Source organism: Triticum aestivum, chromosome 4D, assembly GCF_018294505.1.
Source record: "Triticum aestivum cultivar Chinese Spring chromosome 4D, IWGSC CS RefSeq v2.1, whole genome shotgun sequence".
NCBI classification, from domain to species: domain Eukaryota; kingdom Viridiplantae; phylum Streptophyta; class Magnoliopsida; order Poales; family Poaceae; genus Triticum; species Triticum aestivum.
Window position 1 is genome coordinate 39,831,563 of NC_057805.1, and position 27,162 is coordinate 39,858,724.

The 27,162-nt window shown below is 46.5% G+C and overlaps 2 protein-coding genes across 2 annotated transcripts; both read left to right on the plus strand.

Moving 5' to 3' along the window:
- Window positions 1–10,063: 10,063 nt before the first annotated feature.
- On the plus strand, window positions 10,064–10,798 carry LOC123099529 (uncharacterized). Its single transcript, XM_044521672.1, has 2 exons — window positions 10,064–10,340; window positions 10,433–10,798. The coding sequence occupies exons 1-2, from the start codon at window positions 10,169–10,171 to the stop codon at window positions 10,642–10,644; spliced, it is 384 nt and encodes a 127-aa protein (XP_044377607.1). The 5' UTR covers window positions 10,064–10,168; the 3' UTR covers window positions 10,645–10,798.
- Window positions 10,799–24,798: 14,000 nt separating this feature from the next.
- Window positions 24,799–25,455, plus strand: LOC123099530 (uncharacterized). Its single transcript, XM_044521673.1, has 2 exons — window positions 24,799–25,037; window positions 25,132–25,455. The coding sequence occupies exons 1-2, from the start codon at window positions 24,989–24,991 to the stop codon at window positions 25,320–25,322; spliced, it is 240 nt and encodes a 79-aa protein (XP_044377608.1). The 5' UTR covers window positions 24,799–24,988; the 3' UTR covers window positions 25,323–25,455.
- The last annotated feature ends 1,707 nt before the right edge of the window (window positions 25,456–27,162 follow it).

The window sequence follows — 27,162 nt, forward strand, 5'->3', positions numbered from 1 at the left end:
GGACCTGATGTGTGCCTTGCTATAAGTTTTGCAGGGAGGTACCAAAGTAATCCAGGAGTGGATCACTGGACAGCGGTCAAGAACATCCTAAAATACCTGAAAAGGACTAAGGATATGTTTCTCGTTTATGGAGGTGACAAAGAGCTTGTCGTAAATGGTTACGTCGATGCAAGCTTTGACACTGAGCCGGATGACTCTAAGTCACAAACCGGATATGTATTTATATTGAATGGTGGAGCTGTCAGTTGGTGCAGTTCCAAGCAGAGCGTCGTGGCAGGATCTACGTGCGAATTGGAGTACATAGCTGCTTCGGAAGCAACAAATGAAGGAGTCTGGATGAAGAAGTTCATATCCGATCTAGGTGTAATACCTAGTGCATCGGGTCCAATGAAAATCTTTTGTGATAATACTAGAGCAATAGCCTGTTGGGGAACATAGTAATTTCAAAAAAAATCCTACGCACACGCAAGATCATGGTGATGCATAGCAACGAGAGGGGAGAGTGTAGTCCACGTACCCTCGTAGACCGTAAGCGGAAGCGTTATGACAACGCGGTTGATGTAGTCGTACGTCTTCACGATCGACCGATCCTAGTACCGAAAGTACGACACCTCCTCGATCTGCACATGTTCGGCTCGGTGACGTCCCACGAACTCATGATCCAGCAGAGTGTCGAGGGAGAGCTTCGTCAGCACGACGGCGTGATGACGGTGATGATGAAGCTACCGGCGCAGGGCTTCGCCTAAGCACTGCAACGATATGACCGAGGTGGATTATGGTGGAGGGGGGCACTGCACACGGCTAAGAGATCAATGATCAACTTGTGTGTTCTAGGGTGCCCCCTGCCCCCGTATATAAAGGAGCAAGGGGAGGGGGCTGGCGGCCTCATAGGGTGCGCCCCAAGGGGGGAATCCTACTCCTACTAGGAGTAGGTTCCCCCTTTCCTAGTCCAACTAGGAGGGGAAGGAAAGAGGAGGGGAGGGGAGAAGGAAAGAGGGGGCCGGCCCCCAAAGCCCTAAACTAATTCGGTTTGGGCCTAGGGGGGAGCGCACTCCACACTTCCTTGCTGCCCTCTATTTCCACTAAGGCCCATTGACCCCCCCCCCCCCCCCCCCCGGCGAATTCCCGTAACTCTCCGGTACTCTGAAAAATACCCGAATCACTCAAAACCTTTTCGATGTCCGAATATAGCCTTCCAATATATCGATCTTTACGTCTCAACCATTTCGAGACTCCTCGTCATGTCCGTGATCTCATCCGGGTCTACGAACAACCTTCAGTACATCAAATCACATAAACTCATAATACCGATCGTCACCAAACGTTAAGCGTGCCGACCCTACGGGTTCGAGAACTATGTAGACATGACCGAGACTCATCTCCAATCAATAACCAATAGCGGAAACTGGATGCTCATATTGGTTCCTACATATTCTACGAAGATCTTTATCGGTCAAACCGCATAACAACATACTTTGTTCCCTTTGTCATCGGTATGTTACTTGCCCGAGATTCGATCGTCGGTATCTCAATACCTGGTTCAATCTCGTTACCGGCAAGTCTCTTTACTTGTTCTGTAATGCATCATCCCGCAACTAACTCATTAGTCACATTGCTTGCAAGGCTTATGGTGATGTGCATTACCGAGAGGGCCCAGAGATACCTCTCCGACAATCGGAGTGACAAATCCTAATCTTGATCTATGCCAACTCAACAAACACCATCGGAGACACCTGTAGAGCATCTTTATATTCACCCAGTTATTTTGTGATGTTTGATAGCACACTAAGTGTTCCTCCGGTATTCGGGAGTTGCATAATCTCATAGTCATAGGAACATGTATAAGTCATGAAGAAAGCAATAGCAATAAACTAAACGATCATAGTGCTAAGCTAACGGATGGGTCTTGTCCATCACATCATTCTCTAATGATGTGATCCCGTTTATCAAATGACAACACATGTCTATGGCTAGGAAACTTAACCATCTTTGATTAACGAGCTAGTCAAGTAGAGGCATACTAGGGACACTCTGTTTGTCTATGTATTCACACATGTACTAAGTTTTCGGTTAATACAATTCTAGCATGAATAATAAACATTTATCATGAAATAAGGAAATAAATAATAACTTTATTATTGCCTCTAGGGCATATTTCCTTCATAGCCTTGGCGAAGGAATCCAGATTTCACAAGAGAACCAAACACATCAAGAAACGCTTCAATTCCATCTGCGATCAAGTCAAGGAGGGAGACATAGAGATTTGCAAAATACATACGGATCTGAATGTTGCACACCCGTTGACTAAGCCTCTTCCACGAGCAAACCATGATCAACACCAAGACTCCATGGGTGTTAGAATCATTACTATGTAATCTAGATTATTGACTCTAGTGCAAGTGGGAGATAGAAGGAAATATGCCCTAGAGGCAATAATAAAGTTGTTATTTATATTTCCTTATATCATGATAAATATTTATTATTCATGCTAGAATTGTATTAACCGGAAACTTAGTACATGTGTGGATACATAGACAAAACAGAGTGTCCCTAGTATGCCTCTACTTGACTAGCTCGTTAATCAAAGATGGTTAAGTTTCCCTAACCATAGACATGTGTTGTCATTTGATGAACGGGATCACATTATTAGAGAAATGTGATGGACAAGACCCATCCATTAGTTTAGCATAATGATCGTTAAGTTTTATTGCTATTTGCTTTCTTCATGACTTATACATATTCCTCTGACTATGAGATTATGCAACTCCCAAATACCGGAGGAACACCTTGTGTGCTATCAAACGTCACAACATAACTGGGTGATTATAAAGATGCTCTACAGATGTCTCCGAAGGTGTTTGTTGGGTTGGCATAGAAGAAAGATTAGGATTTGTCACTCCGAGTATCGGAGAGGTATCTCTGGGCCCTCTCGATAATGCACATCACTATGAGCCTAGCAAGCAATGTGACTAATGAGTTAGTTGTGGGATGATGCATTATGAAACGAGTAAAGAGACTTGCCGGTAACGAGATTGAACTAGGTATGAGGATCCCGACGATCGAATCTCGGGCAAGTAACATACCGATGACAAAGGGAATGACGTATGTTGTCATGCGGTTTGACCGATAAGGAACTTCGTAGAATATGTAGGAACCAATATGAGCATCCAGGTTCCGCTATTGGTTATTGACCGGAGATGTGTCTCGGTCATGTCTACATAGTTCTCGAACCCGTAGGGTCCGCACGCTTAACGTTCGATGACGATTTGTATTATGAGTCATGTGTTTTGGTGACCGATGTTTGTTCGAAGTCCTAGATGAGATCACGGACATGACGAGGAGTCTGGAAATGGTCGAGAGGTAAAGATTCATATATTGGAAGGTAGTATTCGGACATCGGAATGGTTTCGAGTGATTCGGGTATTTTACCGGAACCCCCCGGGGAAGTGTTGGGCCTACATGGGCCTAAGGGAGAGAGAGGGAAGCCCGCGGGGGGTGGGGGTGGTGGCGCGTGCCCCCCTCCTAGGGAGTCCGAATAGGACAAGGAGGAGGGGCGCCCCCCCTTTCCTCTCCCTCCCCCTGTCCTTCCTTTTCCCTCTGGTAAAAGAAAGGAAGGGGGGGGGCGAATCCTACTCCTAGTAGGACTCCCCCTGTTGGAAATATGCCCTAGAGGCAATAATAAAATGGTTATTATTATATTTCCTTGTTAATGATAATTGTCTATTGGTCATGCTATAATTGTATTAACCGGAGACCGTAATACATGTGTGAATACGTAGACCACAATATGTCCCTAGTAAGCCTCTAGTTGACTAGCTCGTTGATCAATAGATGGTTACGGTTTCCTGACCATGGACATTGGATCTCGTTGATAACGGGATCACATCATTAGGAGAATGATGTGATGGACAAGACCCAATCCTAAGCATAGCACAGGATCGTGTAGTTCGTCTGCTAAAGCTTTTCTGATGTCAAGTATCATTTCTTAGACCATGAGATTGTGCAACTCCCGGATACCGTAGGAATGCTTTGGGTGTGCCAAACGTCACAACGTAACTGGGTGGCTATAAAGGCACACTACGGGTATCTCCGAAAGTGCCTGTTGGGTTGGCACGAATCGAGACTGGGATTTGTCACTCCGTGTGACGGAGAGGTATCTCTGGGCCCACTCGGTAGGACATCATCATAATGAGCTCAATGTGACCAAAGAGTTGATCACGGGATGATGTGTTACAGAACGAGTAAAAGTGACTTGCCGGTAACGAGATTGAACGAGGTATTGGGATACCGACGATCGAATCTCGGGCAAAGTAACGTACCGATTGACAAAGGGAATTGTATACAGGATTGATTGAATCCCCGACGTCGTGGTTCATCCGATGAGATCATCGTGGAACATGTGGGAGCAACCATGGGTATCCAGATCCCGCTGTTGGTTATTGGGCAGAGAGCTGTCTCGGTCATGTCTGCATGATTCCCGAACCCGTAGGGTCTACACACTTAAGGTTCAGTGACGCTAGAGTTGTTATGGGAATTAGTGTGCAGTTACCAAATGTTGTTCGGAGTCCCGGATGAGATCCCGGACGTCACGAGGAGTTCCGGAATGGTCCAGGGGTAAAGATTTATATATGGGAAGTCCTATTTTGGCCACCGAAAAATGTTCGGGATTTTCGGTATTGTACCGGGAAGGTTCTAGAAGGTTCCAGAGTGGGGCCCACCTGCATTGGGGGACCCACATGAACGTGGGTAGTGGGGGCAAGGCCCCACACCCCTGGTCAAGGCGCACCAAGACCCCCCCTTAGAAGGAATAAGATCATATCCCGAAGGGATAAGATCAAGATCCCTAAAAAGGGGATAACAATCGGTGGGGAAGGGAAATGATGGGATTTCTTTCCCCCACCTTTGCCAACGCCCCAATGGACTTGGAGGGCAAGAAACCAGCCCCTCCACCCCTATATATATTGGGGAGGCGCATGGGAGCCGCACCCCTTCCCCTGACGCAGCCCTCTCCCTCCCCAACACCTCCTCCTCCTCCGTAGTGCTTGGCGAAGCCTTGCCGGAGAACTGCAAGCTCCACCACCACGCCGTCGTGCTGCCGGAGCTCTCCCTGAACTTCTCCTCTCCCCTTGCTGGATCAAGAAGGAGGAGACGTCCCCGGGCTGTACGTGTGTTGAACGCGGAGGCGCCGTTGTTCGGCGCTTAGATCGGAATCAACCGCGATCTGAATCGCTGCGAGTACGACTCCTTCATCCGCGTTCTTGTAACGCTTCGCGATCTTCAAGGGTATGAAGATGCACTCCCTCTCTCTCGTTGCTAGTCTCTCCATAGATTGATCTTGGTGATGCGTAGATTTTTTTTAATTTCTGCAACGATCCCCAACACCCCCATGGCGCGTGCCCCCTGGCCGGCCTCCTCCTCCTCCTCTCCGTTATATACGGGGGCGGGGGGGGGGGGCACCCCAAAGGCACATCAATTGTTCTCTTAGCCGTGTGCGGTGCCCTCCACAGTTTACTCCTCCGGTCATAGCGTCGTAGTGCTTAGGCGAAGCCCTGCGCGGATCACATCACCATCTCCACGCCGTCGTGCTGACGGAACTCTCCCTCGACCCTCTGCTGGATCAAAAGTTTGAGGGACGTCATCGAGCTGAACGTGTGCTGAACACGGAGGTGCGGTACGTTCGGTACTAGGATCGGTTGGATCATGAAGACGTTCGACTACATCAACCGCGTTAACCTAACGCTTCCGCTTTCGGTCTACGAGGGTACGTGGACACTCTCACTGTCTCGTTACTATGCATCTCCTAGATAGATCTTGCGTGATCGTAGGAAATTTTTTGAAATTGCATGCTACGTTCCCAAACATCATGAAGCAAAAGGAACAACATATGATAACCAACAATTCACTCAAATATCATTGATGTAAGTATACGGATCAATATGGATATATATAGTTCCGCTACTGATCATTGAACGAAAGGTGTTTTCGTTCATGTCTACATTTTACCGAACCTGTAGGGCACACACTCAAGAAATTAGGATCTCTTGAGTTCTATAGGAGTTAGGAATATGAGAAAATATTACCCAAAATTTTTTGGGAAGAAAGAAATTGTTTCGAGAGAAACCAGAAGTGTTTCGGGGTTACCGGAAGTGTTTTGCTGAGTGCCGGGTAATACCGAGAAATAATATATGCATGGAAATTGTTTCCGAAGACTTCAATATAAGTTATAAAGGGCTCCAATATTATTGGGAGGTCCTGGAAATTTCTTTAAATTCATTGGGCTAAAGAAAATAAGAAAAGACCTATAAGCGAAAAAAATAATGGGCCCTAGTGGATGGTGCCCCCTAGGGGGCAAATTGGAGGTGGAACGACTCCACCTCCTCCTTGGCCAACACAAGGGGAGGGAAGCCCCTTCCCCAAGTCGGCCACTCTCCCTCCACGTATATATACTAGAGGTTTTGGCCCTTTTGAATACACAAGTTTTGGAGCCTCTCTAGTTCTCTCTTCTAGTTCTAGTTCTTGTTCTAGACTTGATATAATTCTAGTTTTCATAGAGAAGCCCCATGAGGTTCTCTTCTCTTCACTCTAGTTCTCCACCGACGTCTAGCTTTTGACAGTGAAGCGCTGCCGGATCGTGAAGCCCATATGCTTGCAATCCGTAGAGAGATCGTGTTTTCGGTCTTCGATTCGAGGGATCGTTCGTGGACAGTTCGAGGGACTTCACCAGCAATCTACACCAACTCTTCTTCCGCTGCAAATCGTTTTTGGTAACGATCCGATCATAACTTCTTAATGCATCTTCATACTAATCCCGAATATTGATCATAGGATGATTTTTTTTTGTACTCCCTCCGTCCCAAAATAAATGACTTTATTTTGGGACGGAGGGAGTACTATGTTTCACAACATACGTCACCATGCCCCACAAGCTCACTCCCAGCTCCACACCTTTCTCGGTATGGCTCTAGAGCACAAAGGATGCCGAGCCGGTGAACTTTTTTTGACACACATTGAACATTATTCATAAATGTCATGACCATTTGTTTGAAATGTGCTAACTTCTGTAAGTGTTAGAACATTAAATGTCATGAACTTTTTTCTAAAGTATGCAATTTTTTTTAATATTGATATACATATTTTTTAACCATCACAAACATATTTTTTGAAAAAATGAAAAACATTGCATTTTTTAAATACCATATTTTTTTATTAAAAAGGATCATTTTAAAAAAATATCAGAAATTTTTTTAAATGTTCAAATATTTTTATGTAACAGTGAGAACAAAAATATTAGCACTCCTCAACCATTTTCATAATACACAATGAACATTTTTGAAAACTAAAAGTAAATTTCCCGTGTGTGCGCGTGCATGTGTACGTGTGTGTGCGCGCGTGTGTGTTTAGAGCTAAGAAAAAAGAAGACAAAAAGCAGAAATGATAAATCTTTTTTTTTTCAAAAATGATAATCTTGCACCAAAAAGAAAATACTCAATAGGAAGACATGCCTTACATCTCGAAGTAAGCTGCACGAGAGTTATTTCTCGACTATTACAAGAGAGGCTTTGCTACATGTACGTAATAGTCTAATGTAATGTTACGTGAAAGCTGTCTTTCATGTTATGATTGGAAGAAAAAAATGGCCCGGGCCCCACCCCACGAAATTCGTCTCTGGCTTCCACTAAACAGACCGGCCCAACAATGTAGATCTTGTAGCAGTTTTACGAAGGTTCTGTGGACAGTTCGACTAGTTTTAGAACCTTGTGTGTGTTTTTTACTTTCATTTTATGTGTTTTTAACGGATTTTCATTTATTTTTTTCTTTTTTTAATACGTTCCTAGTTTTTCCAACAGTTGTTGTACATTTTTCGTGTACATTTGGAAGATTTTTTTATACACATTAAATATTTGCAAATACATGATTAACATATTTTAAATTTTTTTAACATTTATTCTAATAAGTCTTAAATATTCTGCAACTACACATTGATACAATTTTTTGAAAGATACGAAACATTTTTGTGAACTACTTGATCATTTTTTAGTATTTTTACTTTTTTTTATAAATATCAGGAAACTATTTTCGAAATGCGTGAATAATTTTTAAAGTCTCATACATTTTATGAATAGTGTGGAAACCTTTTCTTAATTGCATTTTATAAACATTTTTTAAATATCATGTGCTTTTGTCGAAAGGCTTGATCATTTTTTAATGTCTGAAACATTTATTTTGAATGCTATCAACATATTCTGAAACTACTCTAACAACCTTTTATGTTGTGTTAACATTTTTCAAGTTCATGATTTTGCGAAAAAATGGAATATATGTATTTAGAATATTTTTGAAACAATGAAAAGAAAGACATAACCACAAATGAATGAAGCAACAAAGAAAAAAGAACTAACCTGCAGGAAGCTACTTGGGCCGGCCAAATAGTAACCTGAATGAAACAATGTAAAATTTGTGACCTTTTCTCAAATTTGTGAATTATTTTCAATTTAGTGTATTTTATTAAATTCTGAATTTGAAATTTGGGTTTTCCTATTCTTAAACATTTTCTCAAATTTATGACTTCTTTTCAAATCTATGAATTATGTGTGAACTTTTTCGAATTTATGAACATGATTCTAGAGTCAACTGACAAACCATCAATGATCAACCGTGATCGGTCAAACGAACGAGCGAGGGGGGAAAAGCCGAAAGAGATAGTAGCTCGCGTTTTGGTGATCCTGCCCACACGATGGAGGCCATAGAGCACCAGCTCGCTAGCCAGTGTCATAAATAATAAAAGTAATTATTTTTTTCGGAGGTTGATAGTTTATTAATTGAGGACGAGTCGGCCCTTCTTTCTCACTTCGAGATTGATCATCTCAAGCCATCCATTGAGGATGAAAATTTAATAATAAATATGGTTTAAAAAAACTTATTTAGTCATCTTTTTCAAACATGGTTCATTCATATGGTAGAATTATAGCGTGTTTAAACCAACCGAATCTTAGTAGAGGCTTCCCAGATGAATACTTACTTTCTTTTATCCATATTGCTCATAAACGGCAGCTCTCTTTCCATTTTTGAATTTGCATTTTTAAATTCAAGAATTTTTATTGAATTCATGAACATATTTCGAATTGTGAACATTTTCCAGTTTCAAAAACATTTTTCAAAATCTGGGACATTTTTTATGTCGCGAACATTTTTGTAGATCACAACTGTTTTTTGAATTCATGAACTTGTGAAGTTCTTAATTTTTTAAATAAAACAGAAAATTAATAATCATGATGAATTCATGAATTTTTTTTGAATGGACGAACATTTTTTTCAAACCACAGACCTTTTCTGTATTCGTGTACATTTTTCTTAAATGCATGAACATTTTTCTAAATTGCGAACATTTTCTAAACGTGTGAACATATTTAAATTTGGTGGCAGTATTTTAACATAAGAAGCAGGTCGGAGTAAAAAAGCCTGGCCGAAAACTCGATGAGACAAAAATTACTAGTGCGCACAATACCGCAGTGTGCTGACCCATTTTAGGTTCCAGCCCAGTGCGATTGGTGACTTTCCAGCGCACTGCATGTGCGCGCGGAAAGGAGCCTTTGTGCGTCGTCCACCTCGCTGACGGCTCGACTGAGAGGTGCTGAACCCGAACCTTTTCCATTTGTATTTCTATTTGAATCAGATAGAAAAAGCACTTGCGAGGATGCTTCCCTGGCTGCTCAAACTAGTGTCTGCATGGCACTTGGGAAAGTGATCAGTGGTGCTGGTTAATTGCGAGTAACTAAGACAGTCTCCCGCTTGAGCCAATCCCTAGCGTTTTGCTGCTACCTTTCAACTGAGATGAAATCGCGGCAGCACACGCAAGAAGACGCGGCGATCTCTTCATCAAATCTAGCAGTGAAACTGTTAGCCGCTTCTTATCCGAAAGGGGGGAAAGTGCAGAGCGCGCACTGTTCGGGTCAGAGAGCGCGGCGGATCCGTATCAGTTTAGTCTAAGACGTACGCTGACTGACAAAAGCGATAGCAAACTCGATCCCTGCATCTCCATGCTCTAAGTCAATGAAATCGCCACGCCAGAGATTTCGAGGCCGTTCGAAATTCCACCAGCTCCGGAGAGCTGCGGAGCCAGTAAACTGGCGCTCCGCAAATTTCAACTATAACTCCACCAGCTCCTGGAATGAAGCTGTGGAGCGAAGTACCTCCGAACAGGGCCTATATTTCCCTATATAAACTCTATGCATCCATGGCTCGGCCAACTGAAAGCACACACAAAGACAAGACAACGCTACACGAGGGCATTATGGTTTCCGCCATGAAGCTGTCCGTCACCCTCGTCCTCCTCCTCTCAGGTACGTCCATCGTAAATTCGCATCCGGTCCGGTGAGAGATGGATTCTTTTTGACAAATTTTGTATGCGTCTGCTGGCCGGATGAACCTGCAGGGCTCGTGGTGTTCGGGGAGATCGCGGACGCCAAGGCCAAGGCGCCGTGCGCCGTGGTGTGCTTCCAGGGAGGCCACATCACCTGCGACAACTACCCCGGCCAGGAGCTCGACGGGTGCGACTGCGAGTGCGCGCCGGCAGACGGCAAGGGCTGCGTGCTACACCTCGACGACGGCGTGACCCACACCAACTGCCGCACGCCCAATATGTAGCTGAATTGTTGGTTTGAGTTTGAGTTCAATAAGGCTCTGCAAGTTTGTTGTCGACTGTAACGAAAATGTTCGCGTGTCTCTGGTTTGGCAGTGTAATTTAACTTTACACGCTTCGAATAAAATTTCCGACCATAATGTGTTGAGGCTCATAAAAGTACGCACAATAATATTAGAGATTTTACAGTACCCTGATACTCTATAAGCGCATCTTCAACGGCAACCCGCAAATTTCTTACCGCATCTATCCATGGATAAGGGGACCGGTCCACGGGCACAGGACGCGGGAGGACACCATCCAACGCTAGCCGCATACATTTCAAATTGTTTTTCAACAAACTGGATGAAATTCATGCAAACTCGGCCGGATTTCACATAAACATGATGGATTTCATACAAACCGGACGAATAATGTTACATTTTAAACATATTTTAACAAAAAAAGGTAAAACTATGTGCACGTGCAGTCGCGCGGAGCTTCACTCCTATGACACGGACTACACTAGACTAGTCTACGGCCGGCCCTGGCGGATCCCTTCGTCTTTCCCATGTCCGGCTGCCCACTAACCGGACTACGGGGAGTCTTGTAAGCATATTCTTTCACCGTATCTTCCCTATGTCCGGCCACGCCGCTCATCAGAGTGGCAAAGAGGATGCTTCAGTTGAAGGGAAGGTGCTTCCGTGGAGTCCAGATGGGTGTGCCAACGATGGTCTGAGATAAAGACCGGACATGTCACCAACTGTACAAGCTGGCGACGCGCCGGCGGTGGCCTCCATTGGATACAAGCGGTGGCGGGCTCCCGTGTTCTACTTCTCCTTGATGATGGCGGCGGGCGTGGATATGCGGGCCATCACCTCGTCGACATCCGCACAGCTGACTTCTTTCTTTGCATGCATGGCGCGGCTACGTGCGCATCGAAGGAGGATGGCGCGGTCGCAGGCACTGGATGCGGCGATGCCCGCGCCGCCGTGCTCCCCGCCGTGCCGGGATGGAGCAACTCGCCACTCCTCCGCGAGCTGGCTTCGAGCGGCGCGTTGATGAACCACGCGCCGGCTTGGGGCGGCAACTTGCTCCGTCGGGCTAGCAAGGGAGGTGGGCAGCGAGCTGCCCTGCTTGTATCCGGCGGGCTCGACGGGCAACCCAGCCGACTTTTATGCCACAGAACTGCTCTTCTGGCTCATCGGATGCCATCGGAAGAGTGAAGAAAATGATGAAGAAGGAGATGGGGAGCGGCGGAGTGGTGCGATTCTTGCCAGGCATTTGGCCTCGTTTAAATGAATGGAGGACGGGGGGAGCTAGATTGGCGCTAGGTTTAATGCTGACCTGCTCCTGAATGGACGTGTGATCGGAGTAGGTTTCTCGGCCACGCGGATTTAATGGAGCCGTTTGAATGCGGCGAGGAGGCCTGTTCAGTCGGGCGTGCAGCGAGCGACGCCCACAGCCAGCGCGCCGCTTCAATGGCGGAGGCAGTGAGAGGTAGCGTCCGTCCTGAGCCGCTTTCAATGTGGAGCGACGTGCTCTACAGTGGCATGAATGCAGGCAGTTAACGCCAGCGGGAAGCGCATGGGAGGGGGAGGGATTTTTGGTGGGCCGGTCCGGTCAGAAGCAGGCTTGGGATCGGTTCAGACTCCCGTAAACCCCTTCCCTTCGTTTGTCTCCGGTTTGCGAAAAAAAACACGTTCACGCTGCGGATCGATACAGGACCGCGTTGGATGGTTTTTATGGTCCGAACAATGCAGTCCAAACGGTTGCGGGAGGTTTAATGGTCGGCGTCATGGCCTAAAAAGTCCAATCTGGTGAAGTTTAACCAGCGTAAGCAGAGAATTGACCAGATTGCGTTGGCCTACACACGTCCCACTCTTCCTTAATTAACTTTGACGAAAAGCAGTAAGCGGCTAAGCGCTGCTTTCCACGAGTACAGTACAGTATAGTAAGTTCGCTACAAGCGCACTCTTCATGGTAACTTATGGGCTAATTTTTTTAAATAATACATTTTTTATTAATTTGCACAAATATTACGCTGAAAAATTATTTATCAAAAATAATACACCGTCGGCCCGCAGCGGGCTGACTGGGCCTAGTCAGCCCGCAACGAGCCGAGTGGGCGCAGTCGGCCAGTAGTCGGCCGACAGCTGGCCCGCCTGGCACGTGTCGGCCTCGGATTGGGCTGGCCACGTCGCGAGGGGGAGGGAGGGAGCTGTCGGCGCGGGCGCGCCCCTGTCAGCCTACCGCGGGCCGATCGGCCTGCTGATGGCCGACAGGGTGCGGCCCCACCTCACGCGCGGCTGGCGCGGCTCCCTGCGGCCTTATCCTCCCTTTCCTCCACGCTCCACGCCCAAGCTTCTGTTCTTCTTCTGTTCTTGCTTTCTCCTCTCTATACAAAAATGCCACCAATTTCTACACCTAAATGAGCCAGTTTTTTGCGGTTTTGGCACCGTGAATGGATTCAACTTAGTTAGGGCAGCCAAAAGAGGTCTCGATCTACTGATGGGGTAGCTCGTGGTGGTCGTGGTGAGCATTTTGGTGGAGGTGGTGGTGGTGAAGTTGGGGCAGTGTGGTGGAGGTGGTGGAGGTGAAACTCGTCGTTCGTCGTTCTTCGTTGGAGGCGGAGCACCGGCAGTTTGGTGGCCGCCGTTCGTCGTTCTTCGTTTGCACGCACGCTTCAAGGGTATGTTTCAGCAAACATTTTATTTTTCGTAGGTGCTCCGGTAGTATTTGTTAATATGTTTCGATGTGAAATAAATTAGGTGTGCGATTATTGTTATTTGCCCCGGTAGTATACGTAAATATATTTAGATGTCAACTAATTATTTGTGTAAAAATGTGTAGTTGCTCCGGTGATATTCCGTACTATATGTAGATGTGAAGTATTTAGAAGTGTCAGTATTTGGAGTAGCTCCGGTAAAATCCGTAATATAGGTAGTCAAATATTAAAATCTGTAAATATTTGTAGTTGCTCCGGCAAATATTTGTAATATACTTGTAGGTGTGTGAATTGTATTAGTTGCCCCGTTAATATTCTGTAATATATATATATATATATAGACATGTCTAATATTTGTTAGTGAATTGTATTTCGTTGTTGAAAAAAATAGGTGAGCCGAGATGTCTGATGTAGTGAAGTTCAGATTTTACTACGGTCCTGGTACTGTCCAAACAACTGAGATGGGAGCAGATCTGAGTGAATTTACTCACATAGAGGTGCCAATGAGCGCACCTCAAACATGGTCTGTCTGTCAGTTGAAAGAATGGATTGCGGCAAATTTAGGTCTTGATACTGGAACACACACCGTCGGTGTTCATGCATTATGGACACGGTCAAGTACAATAATTTACTTTTATTTGAGGCCGATAGAGCAAGACTCCGATTGGGTGCGGTGGTTACAAGGTTGTGAACGAAGGGGATGCAATCCTATTGCTTTAGTGCTTCCCGTCGTGAAGGCGGTCACTACACATGAAGGCGAGGGTGGCTACGATCCTGGTCATAGCAGTGTAGGGAGGCGGTTATCTATGTCAAATGCTGGAGATGATGGTTACGAACAAGGACAGAGCAGTCAGGTAGAAGGAGGAAATGCTTATGGTTATGAACCAGGGCAGAGTAGTTAGGTAGAAGGAGGAAATGCCGATGGTGATTACAATGGCGAGGTGGACGCCGATGAGGTAGATGGGCACATGCAGGACCAGATGGAAGAAGAAGACACCGATGTTGAAAGGGGTCATGCCGATGATTCTGACGAGTCAGATGAAGAAGAAAATGCAGAGGAGGTCCCGAATCCTGCATCGTGGAATCATGACTTCTCATCTGCAATGACCATGAATGATGGACATGATTCAGCTTGGCAATATCACCAGAACAATATTGCAACGGGTGCTATGTATCCGAACAAGCAAGCCCTGAAGGATGCAATAATTAATTGGGCAATGTCCACGCAAAGGGTTTCACAGCTCAGGTGTCCAGTCAGAAATTCCTGACAATGGTATGCAAGAACGCAGATTGTCCCGCCAGGGTGCACGGCTTTCTCCCTAAGTATGGCACAAGTTGGGTGGTAAGTGACTTAGTTAATCACACTTGTCTTATTCCCTGCATCCCTCAAGATCATGCCAACCTTTCATCCACACTTATTGCTCGGTTGTTTTACGATGAGATAGTGCAGGGCAAAGCTATGGAAGTGAAGCCAGTCCAGACAAAAATCTTCGCCAGGTTCAAGTACAAAATTTCTTATGAAAAGGCTTGGAGGGCTAAGCATGCGACGCTTGAGAGGAGATTTGGTTCTTATTTTGATGCATATGACTCTGTTGTCCAGCTCCTCCACACCCTGCAGCAGCGGAATCCAGGCACCTATATCGATATCCAAGACGTGTTCATGCCAGAGTTCCCAACTGTGAGGGTGCTGCATTGTCTCTTCTTCTCTTTCGGTGTATGCATCGAAGCTTTCAGGCATTGCCGAACGGTGATATGTGTTGACGGTACTTTTCTCATAGGCAAGTACAAGGGTTAGATCCTGACAGCCATAGGTCAAGACGGCCAAAATCAAGTCGTCCCACTCGCATTTGCTTTTGTGGAGAGTGAGAACATTGAAAGTTGGACATGGTTCTTCAGGCAGTTGAAAATATCAGTTGTGAAGGAGAAGCCCAATGTGTGCATCCTTCATGACACGCATGCAGGTACACTCAGTGCGATAAGGACACTGACAAACCCAGGCCCTGAGGAACAAGTTCCATGGCAGGACTTACAGAGCCGTTGGTGCATGCACCATCTAGGGGCTAATTTCTTCTCGCAGTTTAGAAATAAGAACTTGATGAATCTGTTCAAAAAACTCTGCAAGTAGAACCAGTTATGGAAGTACAATTTGATACGCGACAGACTTAATGTGTGCACGCAGAGACACGTGAGGGACAGGAAAGCTGCAAGAGATGCAGCGGTGAGGGCACATGTTGAAGCAGTAGCTGCACAGTTGGCAACAGGAACAGTGGCCGTGGAGGAGGAGTCTGTTGGGCTATGTGACCTGCCAGGCTTTGACCCACCTGGTACTAGGAGAAGGCTTGGGAGGTCGATTAAAACCTTCGAGCAGTGGATAGAGCATGAGCCTCTGGAGAGGTGGTCTTTGCTACATGACACACATGGAGCAAGGTACGGTGTCATGACAACGAACCTCGCGGAAACATACAACTTTGTCCTCAGAGGAAACCGGGCATTGCCACTTACAGCCATCGTTGAGGGTATTTTCTATGGCACCGTCAAGTATTTCAGAGATAGACGTCAAAAAGCAGAGCATCATATCTTCAACAACCCGAATACACGGTATTGTGAAAGAGTCACGAAGTACATGGACAACAAGATGCAAAAAGCTAGGTACACACTGTAGTCGCCATCGGTAACCAAGAAAGAAGGTTTGAGGTCCGCTTAGCCAACAACAAATTTGGATGTGCAAATGAGTTGAGGACGCATGAGGTAAAAATTGGTAATGAAGCCTGGACAACGTGTGAGTGCACATGCAACAAACCGAAATTGCTTCACCTACCTTGCTCACATGTACTTGCTACTTGCGGGCAGCTTGGAATGGATGCAATATCGTTTGTGTCTCCATTTTTTTTCTGAAAGAGTCTATCCTCAATACCTGGACCGGTGAGCTGATGGGTTTTCGATCAATGGGTAATTTCAACACCGTCAACCCCGCTGAAAGGCGTTACATTCCAAACCCAGAGCATATGCGTACAAGTAGAGGCAGACGGCAGTGTCAGCGCATCCGGAATGATATGGATGAATCTGAAGCAGGAGGTCCGACTAGGCAATGCATTCTATGCAATGAATTTGGCCATAGGGACACTAATTGTCCCACTTTCGTCACTGGGCGTGGACGAGGCAACCGGGGAAGAAGAGGAGGTAGAGGCAGTAGAGGAGTAAGGGCGAGAGGAAGAAGCTAAGCTAGCAGTAGTTTGTTCTGAATTTGTATTAAGTGTGGCACTATGTTCTGAATTTGTATTAAGTGTGGCACTATGTTCTGAATTTGTATTAAGTGTGGAACAAGATACGGACTGTGTACGAGACTATCACGTGCACCCGGAGAACCGACGTTGTTCATCACCAGCAGCAGCAGCCGCGTTACTCCACGCACCGACATCAACCACGTCCACATCTAGCACATCAGCCGACAACCAGGCCACCCCGTCCTGACCAACCTGGCAGTTCAACGTGGCAGCAACCACATCACTATGGTCCCACGTCGAGCTTCGTGTTTTCTCCACAGCCACAGCAGCACGGTCCCTCGTCGAGCTTCCTTTTTTCTCCACAGCCACAGCAGCACGGTCCCTCGTGCAGCTTCGTGTTTGAGCCAGAGCAGCCGTCACAGCCAGCAGGTATGTGTCTTCATATTTATTGTTTTCAATATTAATTGACGCGACCTCATTCTTCATGATAAAACGTTCCATCACGCAGGAGCCTACGGATATCAGGCGTCTATGTCGGCATCACATGATACGTGGGGGAGTGATCAACATCCCGAGGAGAACATACAGGCTCAGATGTCACAGCACACCCAGTGGATGAACATATTTTCGACTCCTCCACCTGGCCCCACACAGGATACACAGCATGACCAGGAAGAGTCTGAGATTCCTCCTCGTCCCATTAGGGCACCCGACAGGTGGGGATGGTCGCCGCTTCCAGATTCGCCTCCCCGCCAGGCCAGACGTCGTCACTGACGCTTCTATCTATCAGTAGAGACATTACCATCTATTTTTGTGTGAGACTTATGTCTATTCTATGTAAGAGACAAATGACTATGTACTTATGTATGAGACATATGCCTACTCTATTTTAGTACTCTGTTATCCGAACTACAAGATCATATTTAGATAGAACATAATGCTCATACAACAAGACATTACAAACAACTAGATAGAACTACATCTAAATTAAACGGTACGTACGACTGAACTCACAACATACAACATAAAAACTACATCAAGTCATCATCGTCATCCTCGATCGATGCAGAACTCTTGCCCTTCGACGATGAAGAACTCTTGCCCTTCAACGATGAAGAACTCTTGCCCTTCGACGATGCAGAAACCTTGCCCTTCGACGATGAAGAACTCTTGCCCTTCGACGATGTAGAACCCGGAAGCGGCGGCATGAAGATATCATCTTCGTCCTCGCTCTCCTCAGTCCATAAACATGGATTATTTGCTGCAATCCTTCTGAAAGTTTCACTCTTCGGCACCACTACCTTCTTCCACCTTTCATGACTAAGAAGTTCTTTACGTACCTCCTCATAGGTCCTTTCAGGCCACCCAGACCTACGTAATTGGTGAGCCAACTCATTCATTATGGTGTCACTACCGGTGAGTTCGTCCCATGAAACTATTCTACTGTCCATCCTGAAATCGGTAGCTAGGCTCAGAAGAGCCCTGCTCATCCCAGGGTGAAAACTACGATCGAAAGGATAATGGGACATCTCAACTACACTACACTGGAATGCTTATCCACCTCCGTCTGAAGGGGGTTTTATAGGTAGAGAGGAGAAAATGGCGGGAAAGAACGACTGCAGTATGGCGGGAAAGAGTTGGCGGGAACATATGGCGGGAAACGGGTGGCGGGAAAGAGTTGGCGGGAACATATGGCGGGAAACGGGTGGCAGGAAAGAGTTGGCGGGAACATATGACGGGAAACGGGTGGCGGGAACATATGGCGGGAAACGGGTGGCGGGAACATATGGCGGGAAACGGGTGGCGGGAAAGAGTTGGCGGGAACATATGGCGGGAAACGGGTGGCGGGAAAGAGTTGGCGGGAAACGGGTGGATGAGAAACGGGTGGCGAGAAAGAGTTGGCGGGAAAATACGTCATAGTTTTGAAAAAAAACTGTAATATCATACGGGGCAAACAAAATCTGTAATATGGCAGCAGGCCAATTAGTTCATGTCGGCCCACAGCAGGCCAATTAGTTCATGTCGGCCCACAGCAGGCCGACTGGACCTTGTCGGCCGCCAGTTGGCCGACTGGACTTGACCTGATGGCCGACAGCCCAATCGGCCAGCAGCAAGCAGATAGGCCCCTAGTCGGCCTGCTGTGGGCCGACTAGGACCAGTCGGCCTGCTGTGGGCCGACGGTGTATTATTTTTGAAAATCATTTTTTGGGCGTAATATTTGTGCAAATTAATAAAAAAAATGTATTATTTAAATTTTTTTAGCAACTTATGGCCAGTTTGGGTAATTGGCACGTCTAGATAAGAATGCAATGGGTATGTGGGGTCCACTAACTCTAGACCAGATCCAAGGCTCAAGGCTGCTATCTTTTTTATGTGGTTGTTGCACTGAACCTAATTGCAAGACACGGGTTACTTTCTCTTTAGAAGGCAGGAACAGTCCAACTGAACTTTGTTGTTGCACTGAACCTAATTGCAAGACACGGGTTACTTTCTCTTTAGAAGGCAGGAACAGTCCAACTAAACTTTTGATTAATCCATTTTTATTTTTATTTTTTGGGAGAACTACCAATCTATTCATTTTCAATCATGGCAATACAGTGAACACCTGAAATAATAAAAATTACATTCAGATCCGTATACCACCTAATGATGACTACAAGCACTGAAGCGAGCCAAAGGCACGCCGCCGTCTTCGCCACTCTTTTGCCGGAGCCAGGCAAAACTTGTTGTAGTCAGTCGGGAGGTTGTTGTGCTAAGGCCCCATAAGACCAGCGCACCAGAACAGCAATCGTCACCATTGAAGCGTAGCGTAGATCGAAAGGATCCTACCTGAAGACACACTAACATAGACGAACTACGATAAGATCCGAGCAAATTCTCCAAAGACAGATCTGCCGGAGTCACACCTCCACACACCCACCGATGATGCTAGACACACCACAGGGATGGGGGCTTGATGAAAGGAACTTTATTCCATCTTCAAGGATCCACCACCGTCTCGTCTTCTTGAGCAGGACACAAACACTAACAAAATTCGAAGAAACGTCTAAAAAAGTGAAGCCCTCAAGGGTCGGGATCCATTGCACCGCCATGACCCTAAGGCCACTAGAAACGAGGTGGACCGACGGCAGCGTCAGCGGGAAGCAGAGGAACCTTAGTTTTGTTTGGGGAGGAGGCGGCTGTGTTTGGGAGCGGGTTACGACGGTGTCCTTAAACTGAGAGTACTTAATTAGATAAGTTTTGCGTGATCTCAAAAGAGAAGAGAAGTTTGCATGATATAAAAAAGATAAGTTTTGCATGATCTAAAAAAAGACATAAGTTTTGCATGGCGCAAAAGAAAAACAACAAAGAATCGGTAGAAAACACCTGCTAAAATGTGAAGCAAAACAAAAAATAGTCTAGGGTTGTGAAGTTTTAGACCCAAGCGGGAGCGTCGGAACCGCCACAAAAGTACATCCGTGATAATTTTGTGGGCCACAACTTCAGGCATACGCAGTTCATCCAGAACCCCAAGAGCACAACCATCATAGTAATGGCTCGCGGGAGGAGCACTGATACTCTTTCAATCAGTAGACCCCCCCAACCACCTAGAGGATGTAACGTTGTGATGTAGCTAGCATTTATTTTGAATGCTATCAACATATTCTTAAAACTACTCTAACAACCTTTTACGTTGTGTTAACATTTTTCAAGTTCATGATTTTTCAATTAATGTTTTAATGGAATATATGTATTTAGAATATTTTTGAAACAATGAAAAGAAAGACAAAAAAACAAACTAATGAAGCAACAAAGAAGGAAAAAACTAACCTCCAGGAAGCTACTTGGGCCGGCCAAATAGTAACAACAAGGAGGACACCCCTTGTCTCAAGAAGCGAGACATTTCGCCGCCGCAATTCCTATTCGATGCCTTAGAGCATCTCCACTCGGCCCCTCAACAGGCCCCCTCCGACCCCTTTTTTATCGCTGGCTCAAAAAATCGGCCCAGTCGCTCCCCCAAGAGCCCAAATTTCGCCGGTTAGGGCCGAAATTGGCGCCTGTGGACTCATGCCGAACCCGGTGCGCTGGGGGGGGGGGGGGTTGATAAACCACAAGTATAGAGGATCGCAATACTTTTTGAGGGTAGAGTATTCAACCCAAATTATTGATTCGACACAAAGGGAGCCAAAGAGGCTCACTAGGGACACAGTGTTTGTTTATGTATTCACACATGTATCAAGGTTTCCGATCAATACAATTCTAGCATGAATAATAAATCTTTATCATGAATAAGGAAATATAAAATAACAACTTTATTATTGCTTCTAGGGCATATTTCCTTCAATACCGAGTGGGATCAAGTGAGACTTGTGTACTAATCCATGATCTATGTGAGGTTTCTATTTGGGGTTACGTATCGTCCATGTGCTTACATCAAAAGGAAGATCTCATATCACCCATGGAGTGGAGGGTGACATCAAGGGGCGATCGTCATCAAGGTTGTGTTGTGAAATTTCAAGTGGAGCATCACGAAGAGATCGCATGCTTGAAGCTTGTCGTCCATTGTTGTGACAATGGACTTGTGAAGACATGCCTAAGAGTGGCTCACCCATAGTGGAGTATGGGGGATCAATCTACTAGTCTTAATCGAGCCAGCGCAATCAAGAAAGGTGGTCCAACTTGAGGAGGAGAAGATCATCATCATTTAGCTCAAGTGAACTATGCGCAAGGTAAAGGTTTGTCCTTGATAGGTTTTCTATTTTATTGGTCTCATGATGTTAGTTGGGAGACCGGGTTATAGGATTGATAGCCGTACTATCATGGGGGCTCTCGAGTGAGTAGCTTGATTGTATTGTTCGTATAGATCTCAAACCTTTGCATCCTTGGCATCATCTTTCTTGGCTCTTGTTTGGCTTTTCTCTTTGTGAGTTTTGGAGCTTTGGGTCTTCTTCATGACAAGCTCTAGTTCATCGTAAACATATTTCGTATGCATCATGTATTGCGTTTTCGATGTTGGAGTTTATGTCGGTTCCTCGCCGATGGAGTTCATCAAAATTAGAGTTCATTTGCAGTGATAATTTTGGTCTTTTCGCATTCAACTGTTGTGCTTGGGCAAGTTTGCAGTACCCAGGCGGTAGTACCGCTTAGGCGTTATTTCCGCAGGATGGTGTCGCTCCTACTTTTGCTTGGGAAATGCCTTTTGTTGCTATCTGGATTATAAGCGGTAGTGACACGGTAGTAGCACGGTAGTATCGCTTGTGCGGTACTTCTGCTCTAGTGCTGCGCTGGCTACTGTTGGTTCCTCTGTAACCCTTCGACAATTTGTGGTAGCACCGCTTGTCGGAGGCGGTAGTATCGCTCCGGCGGAATTGCCGTTCTAGTACTTTTGTACTCGTTGGGTTGCGTTGACTGGGCTAAGCGGTAGTACTGCTCCCCCGAGCGGTAGTACCGCTTGAGCACGACTAGTGCATATAACGATTGGATTTGTCCTCCCACTATAAAAAAGGGGTCTTCTTCCCCATTGCCCCCAACGACTTTGGCCAAGATTTCTCCTCCATTGTTGACCTCCAAAAGCTTTGCCTTCTCTCCATTCCTCCCATGGATCTTGAATCTTTTTTAGGGAAAAGAGAGAGATATCTAGATCCACATTCTCCACCAATCCATGTCTCCTCTTAGTGAGGGAACCTTGTGGATCTAGATCTTGAAGTTCTTTTTGCGTTCTCCTTGATCTTCCTCTCATATTCCTCCATAGGTTTTGTTGCTTTGGTGAGATTTGAGAGTGAGGGACTTGAGCACTTCGTGTGTTCTTGTCATTTCATTAGTTGCATCGGTTTAAGTTCTCCACGATGGTATGTGGAAGTGAAAGTTGAGAAGCTTAATACTCTTGGGTGTTTGGGCGTCCTAGATGGTTGGTGGTGTCGCGGAGCTCAATAATTATGGTGTAGAACTCTGGGCAAGCTTCGATCTCTCTAATTAAGTTGTGGAGATTCTCCCGAGCAATTTGTACAGGTTCGGTGACTGCCCCCAAGGTTCCATTTGTACGGGTTCGGTGACTGCCCCCAAGGGTCGCCATTTATACGGGTTCGGTGACCGCCCTCAAGGGTCCCTTAGTGGAATCATGGCATATTGCATTGTGCGAGGGCCTGAGGAGATTACGGTGACCCTAGTGGCATTTTGGGAACATTATGCCTCCACACAACTTCAAACGGAGATCAGCATCCGCAAGGGTGTGAACTTCGGGATACATCGTCATCTCCGCGTGCCTCGATTATCTCTTACCCGAGCCCTTTATTTATGCACTTTACTTTGTGATAGCTATAGCGTTTCATGTTATATATATCTTGCTATCACTTAGTTGTTTATCTTGCTTAGCATAAGTTGTTGATGCACATAGATAAGCCTAGTTGATTTAGGTTTTGTGCTTGACAAATTAAACTCTAGTTTTATTCCGCATTTGTTCAAGTCTAAACCGTAATTATTTTAAAGCACCTATTCACCCTCCCCCTTCTAGGCGACATCCACGATCTTTCATCCTTGTTCCGATCTTTGGTGCTCGCATACCGGCGAGCCCTAGGAATGATGTAGAGACAAGAGAAGAAATTGTTGCACAAGAATAAGAGAGAGAGAGGGAGAGGGGGAGAGAGAGGGGGGAGAGGGAGAGAGAGGGGGAGCAAATGACAAAGGAATAAGAAAGACATCGCGCAATATGCCAGGACTTTTCGTTGGCCATGACAATGAAAAGGAAGTTCTTGCTGCAGTAGACCACGAAGACGATAACTGTGGGTAGGTGGAACGAGCGCGGGGGGAGAGGGGTGGTTGTCGAGCACGCTTCGTTGCGGTCAGCAACGAAAAGTCTCTCTCCGTCTGGGCCTCGGAAACTCCATCTTCATCCGAGGTGGCCACAAAAACTATCTCTTCGTCCTAGTCGGATATGAAAAGCGGCTCTTCGGTGGCAGCAACTACAACAAGATGATACAATCGTATTTCTTGAAATTGGGATCATATTTTCGGATATCATAAGAAAAAAGATCCACACGATTGATGTGAAGTACCCAGTTGGGCTGAAGGGGTTTCATATGGTCATCTTGCTGTCAATTGTCCGTACTTCAACTCTTTTTTCTCTTTGAAACTTCTGATCTATTCATTATTAACCATGACAATACAAATAACACCAGAGGTAATAAACATTACGATCAAGTCTATAGACCTAGCAAGGACTATAAGCACTGGAACAAGCTGAAGACGCGCCATTGTCATCGCCCCTTCCTCACTGGAGCCAGGCAAATCTTGTTGTTATGCCAAGCCCCCATAGGACCAATGCACCGGAGCAGCAATCATCACTGCTGAAGAAAGTCGTAGACCGGAGGGGTCAAACCTGTAAACACCCGAACAAAGATGAACGGACACAGGGTCCAGAAAGATCCACCGAATACCAGCACCGGCTAGGTCCACGAGATCTGACGAAGACACACGTCCACACGTCCTCCGATGAAGCTAGACACACTATCGAGATGGGGATCGAATGTGGGAGACATTATTCCTACCGAGGGACATCACTACCGCCACACAACCCTAATGAAGACACTAAACCTAACAAAAGCGGGAGCAGAGTCCCTCCTGCGGGCGGGGGCCGAGGTCCTCACTACAACACTACTATTTGGCCCAAAGGCCATAGGAGACGGGGCGAACTGGCGGCAGCACGGATGGGAGGAGGAGGAAAGACTTCTTTTCTTGTAGAGGAGGAAAGAGGCTAGGCAACTGTTGTGTAAAGGTCCAAACTGAGCCTCCATACTTCAACTCGAAGTGAATCTGCCATGCGTGATGGTCGATGGACCTCGATAAGCAGCTCTAGAAATAAAGAAAGGAAACAATGATGATTGTTTGACTGGACCATTTTGGATCCAGATCACAATGTTGAATGCAAGATAACTTTTTTCAAGCTGAAAGAAGTAGGCCGAATGCTTGCAGGTCACGTCCCACTGTGTGTGAGATTGAGACTTTGAGCGGCACGTCAACCCGATCCGCATCGAACAAACAGTGGTACGGGTTGGCGGCTGATCCATCCAGCACCGCAACACCGCACAAACCAAGAGGCGGGCGACCAAGTCGGCAACCTCCTCTGACTTTTTGCCCTCGATCGGCCGGACAAAGCATGCTGCCTGAGATCGACGGGAAACGTGGCCATAGTTCTGAAATCTACGAAGCCGCCGTCGACGCAAGCACGTACGTATTGGAGCACATAGCCACATACTATCGCCTGCCTCCCATGTGATCTTGCTTCAAATCCCCAGTGAACCTACACTACACGGCACAAAGTCAGAGAGGGCCGCGGATCCAGCATGCAGTTTGGCTGAGCTGAACTGAAGCCTCCCTATATAAACGCACCGGCACCGCGCTGCAACCACAGACCGCACGACGCGCAGGCACGGAAGCGCAAGCATGGCCGCCACCATGAAGCTGTCGCTCACCTTCGTCCTCCTCCTCTCCGGTACGCCTCCATCCTTACTCCCGTATCCTTACGCTTCAACGGCGCACAGTCTCTGACGCTTTATCCTGGCTTGTGTTTGTTGTGGATCGAGCAGCGCTGGTGGTGTTCGGGGACGCGCAGGCGACCTGCGACATCATCCGGTGCAAACAGGGAGGGTACATCACCTGCAAGAACTACCCCGGCCAGAAGCTCGACGGGTGCGCCTGCGTGTGCGCGCCCGACGACGGCAAGGGCTGCGTGCTCCACCTCGACGACGGCTCCACCAACAAATGCACCAAGTACTGAACCGGATTACACGCGTTCGTCATTTTCGTCTCTGCTCTCGTGTTTGAGTTCGAGCTAAATAAAGCTGTATGTGTGTAACGAAAGAAATGTAAGCTTGTGTCGTGGAATGAATGGAATGCAATCCGTTGATCAAGTTTTGTAGCAGGGCTAAGCACGAGAGGGCACCTCCTGCACCCATGGGCATATGCACCCACTTACCAAAAAATGCACTTCAAGCACATTTTAAAAAGTCAAAAAATTCAAAAGAAAATTTCACGCATACATGTTCGCAAATGTGTGTGCGAGGCACAAAGTTTTGTGAAAAAGTATCTTTTTGTTTTGTCTCTGTAAAAAAGACAAATTTCAGTGCTTCTAAATAGCGTTTCACGACATAATTTTTTGTCTTTTTTGCACACGCCACAAAAAAAAAAGCTATTTTTCCGTGAAAATCCGTACAACCATTTTCAGATTTTTTTTAAGCATTTAGAAATATGTTTTTCGAAGTAGGTTCATATGTACCTGGGTTCATCCATACACTTCCCGGCTAAGCACCAGCCGGGAAAAAATGCATTAGAAGGAAAGAAAGAACTGAAAAAACACAGAACTAGCTCAGTTTGTGGACCCCAGTAGGTGGCGAACATTTGCTGTGAGAGGGCGATGTCGTGGGAGTAAGTCTGACAGTAGAATAGGGGGTACGTAGGAGGAGGCAAGATCCTAGATACGGCGAGATTGTGCACGCAAGATTTACGAGTTCAGGCCTTTCTCGAAGGAAGCAACAGCCCTACGTCTCGGTGCCCGGAGGCTTGGTCGACTGGATTATGCGTGAAGTTACAGGGGGTGCGAACCCTTGTCCCAGTGGAGGGAGGTGGCTTATATAGAGTGCGCCAGGACCCCAGCCAGCCCACGTTACAAGGAGTTCAATGTACGTTAAGGTGAGACGTTACTGGTAACGCCAACAATAAAGACATATAAATGATCATTAAGACTACGGAGTGAACGCCCGACCCTTGCCATCCCGAGTGACTTTAGATCTTCTGTACTCCGAGTGGTTTCTGGTATGGTCGAATGATTATATCCTGGTCGAATGGAATTGGGTTATCTGAGTGGAATTGTTGGTCGAGTGGGTTGCACTCTGAGGTGATTTCAGTCGGTAGATGCTGCTGTATTTTGAATGCCTTTGACTCTAGGGCAGTGTCCTTGGGAAGGGTGTCTAGGTCAGCCTATTACCCACCCTAGGTACATGTCATCGTCATTAGCCCCCGAATGGATCGAGGTCTGAGTGGAGAAGAGGTTGAAGATGGTTCCGACCCGATTTTTATGCTTCGGAGGCATTTTACCTGGGTCGGTGAACCACGCTGAAACTTCAACTTCATTTCCAGTCGCCTTGATCCATTCAGAGTTTATCGAGTGAACTTATACTGATATGCTTCGAGTGTTGAAATGGTATGAAATCTTTGGCGCGATTGGTTGCACTGCCGTTCCCGGATCTCAGGGGATTCAAAATTTGGAGAAGTGCGGGACGGAGAGCACCGCAGTAAACGGTACGGATTAGGCAGGGACGCCTCGATTCTTGCGCCACCTTTTTCGCCACGTACCAAGCGCGCGACTGTTGCGGGATTTGACAGGATCGCTTGGGTCCACAAGTCAGCCACTCGGAAGCGGGCCTATATAAGGCGTCGGGGTCGATGTATTCTGCACAGTGTGCCTCATTCCCCTTCTTCCTCCTCTGCTTCTCCACCGCGTTCGCCTCCACCCTCGACGCCGCCACCCCGTCCGTGCGCAGTCTGCTGCGATGGGAAAGGACAAGACGGCGGCCCTGGAGTGCGCGAAGAAGGCGACGACGAAGGGCAAGAAGACGAGT

Bases quoted from the DNA above. Each gene is read 5' to 3' on its own strand.
- LOC123099529 (XM_044521672.1), top strand. From the start codon at position 10,169: ATGAAGCTGTGGAGCGAAGTACCTCCGAACAGGGCCTATATTTCCCTA. The intron at 10,341-10,432 runs GTACGTCCATCG...ATGAACCTGCAG, and splicing joins CCTCGTCCTCCTCCTCTCAG to GGCTCGTGGTGTTCGGGGAG.
- LOC123099530 (XM_044521673.1), top strand. From the start codon at position 24,989: ATGGCCGCCACCATGAAGCTGTCGCTCACCTTCGTCCTCCTCCTCTCC. The intron at 25,038-25,131 runs GTACGCCTCCAT...TGGATCGAGCAG, and splicing joins CTTCGTCCTCCTCCTCTCCG to CGCTGGTGGTGTTCGGGGAC.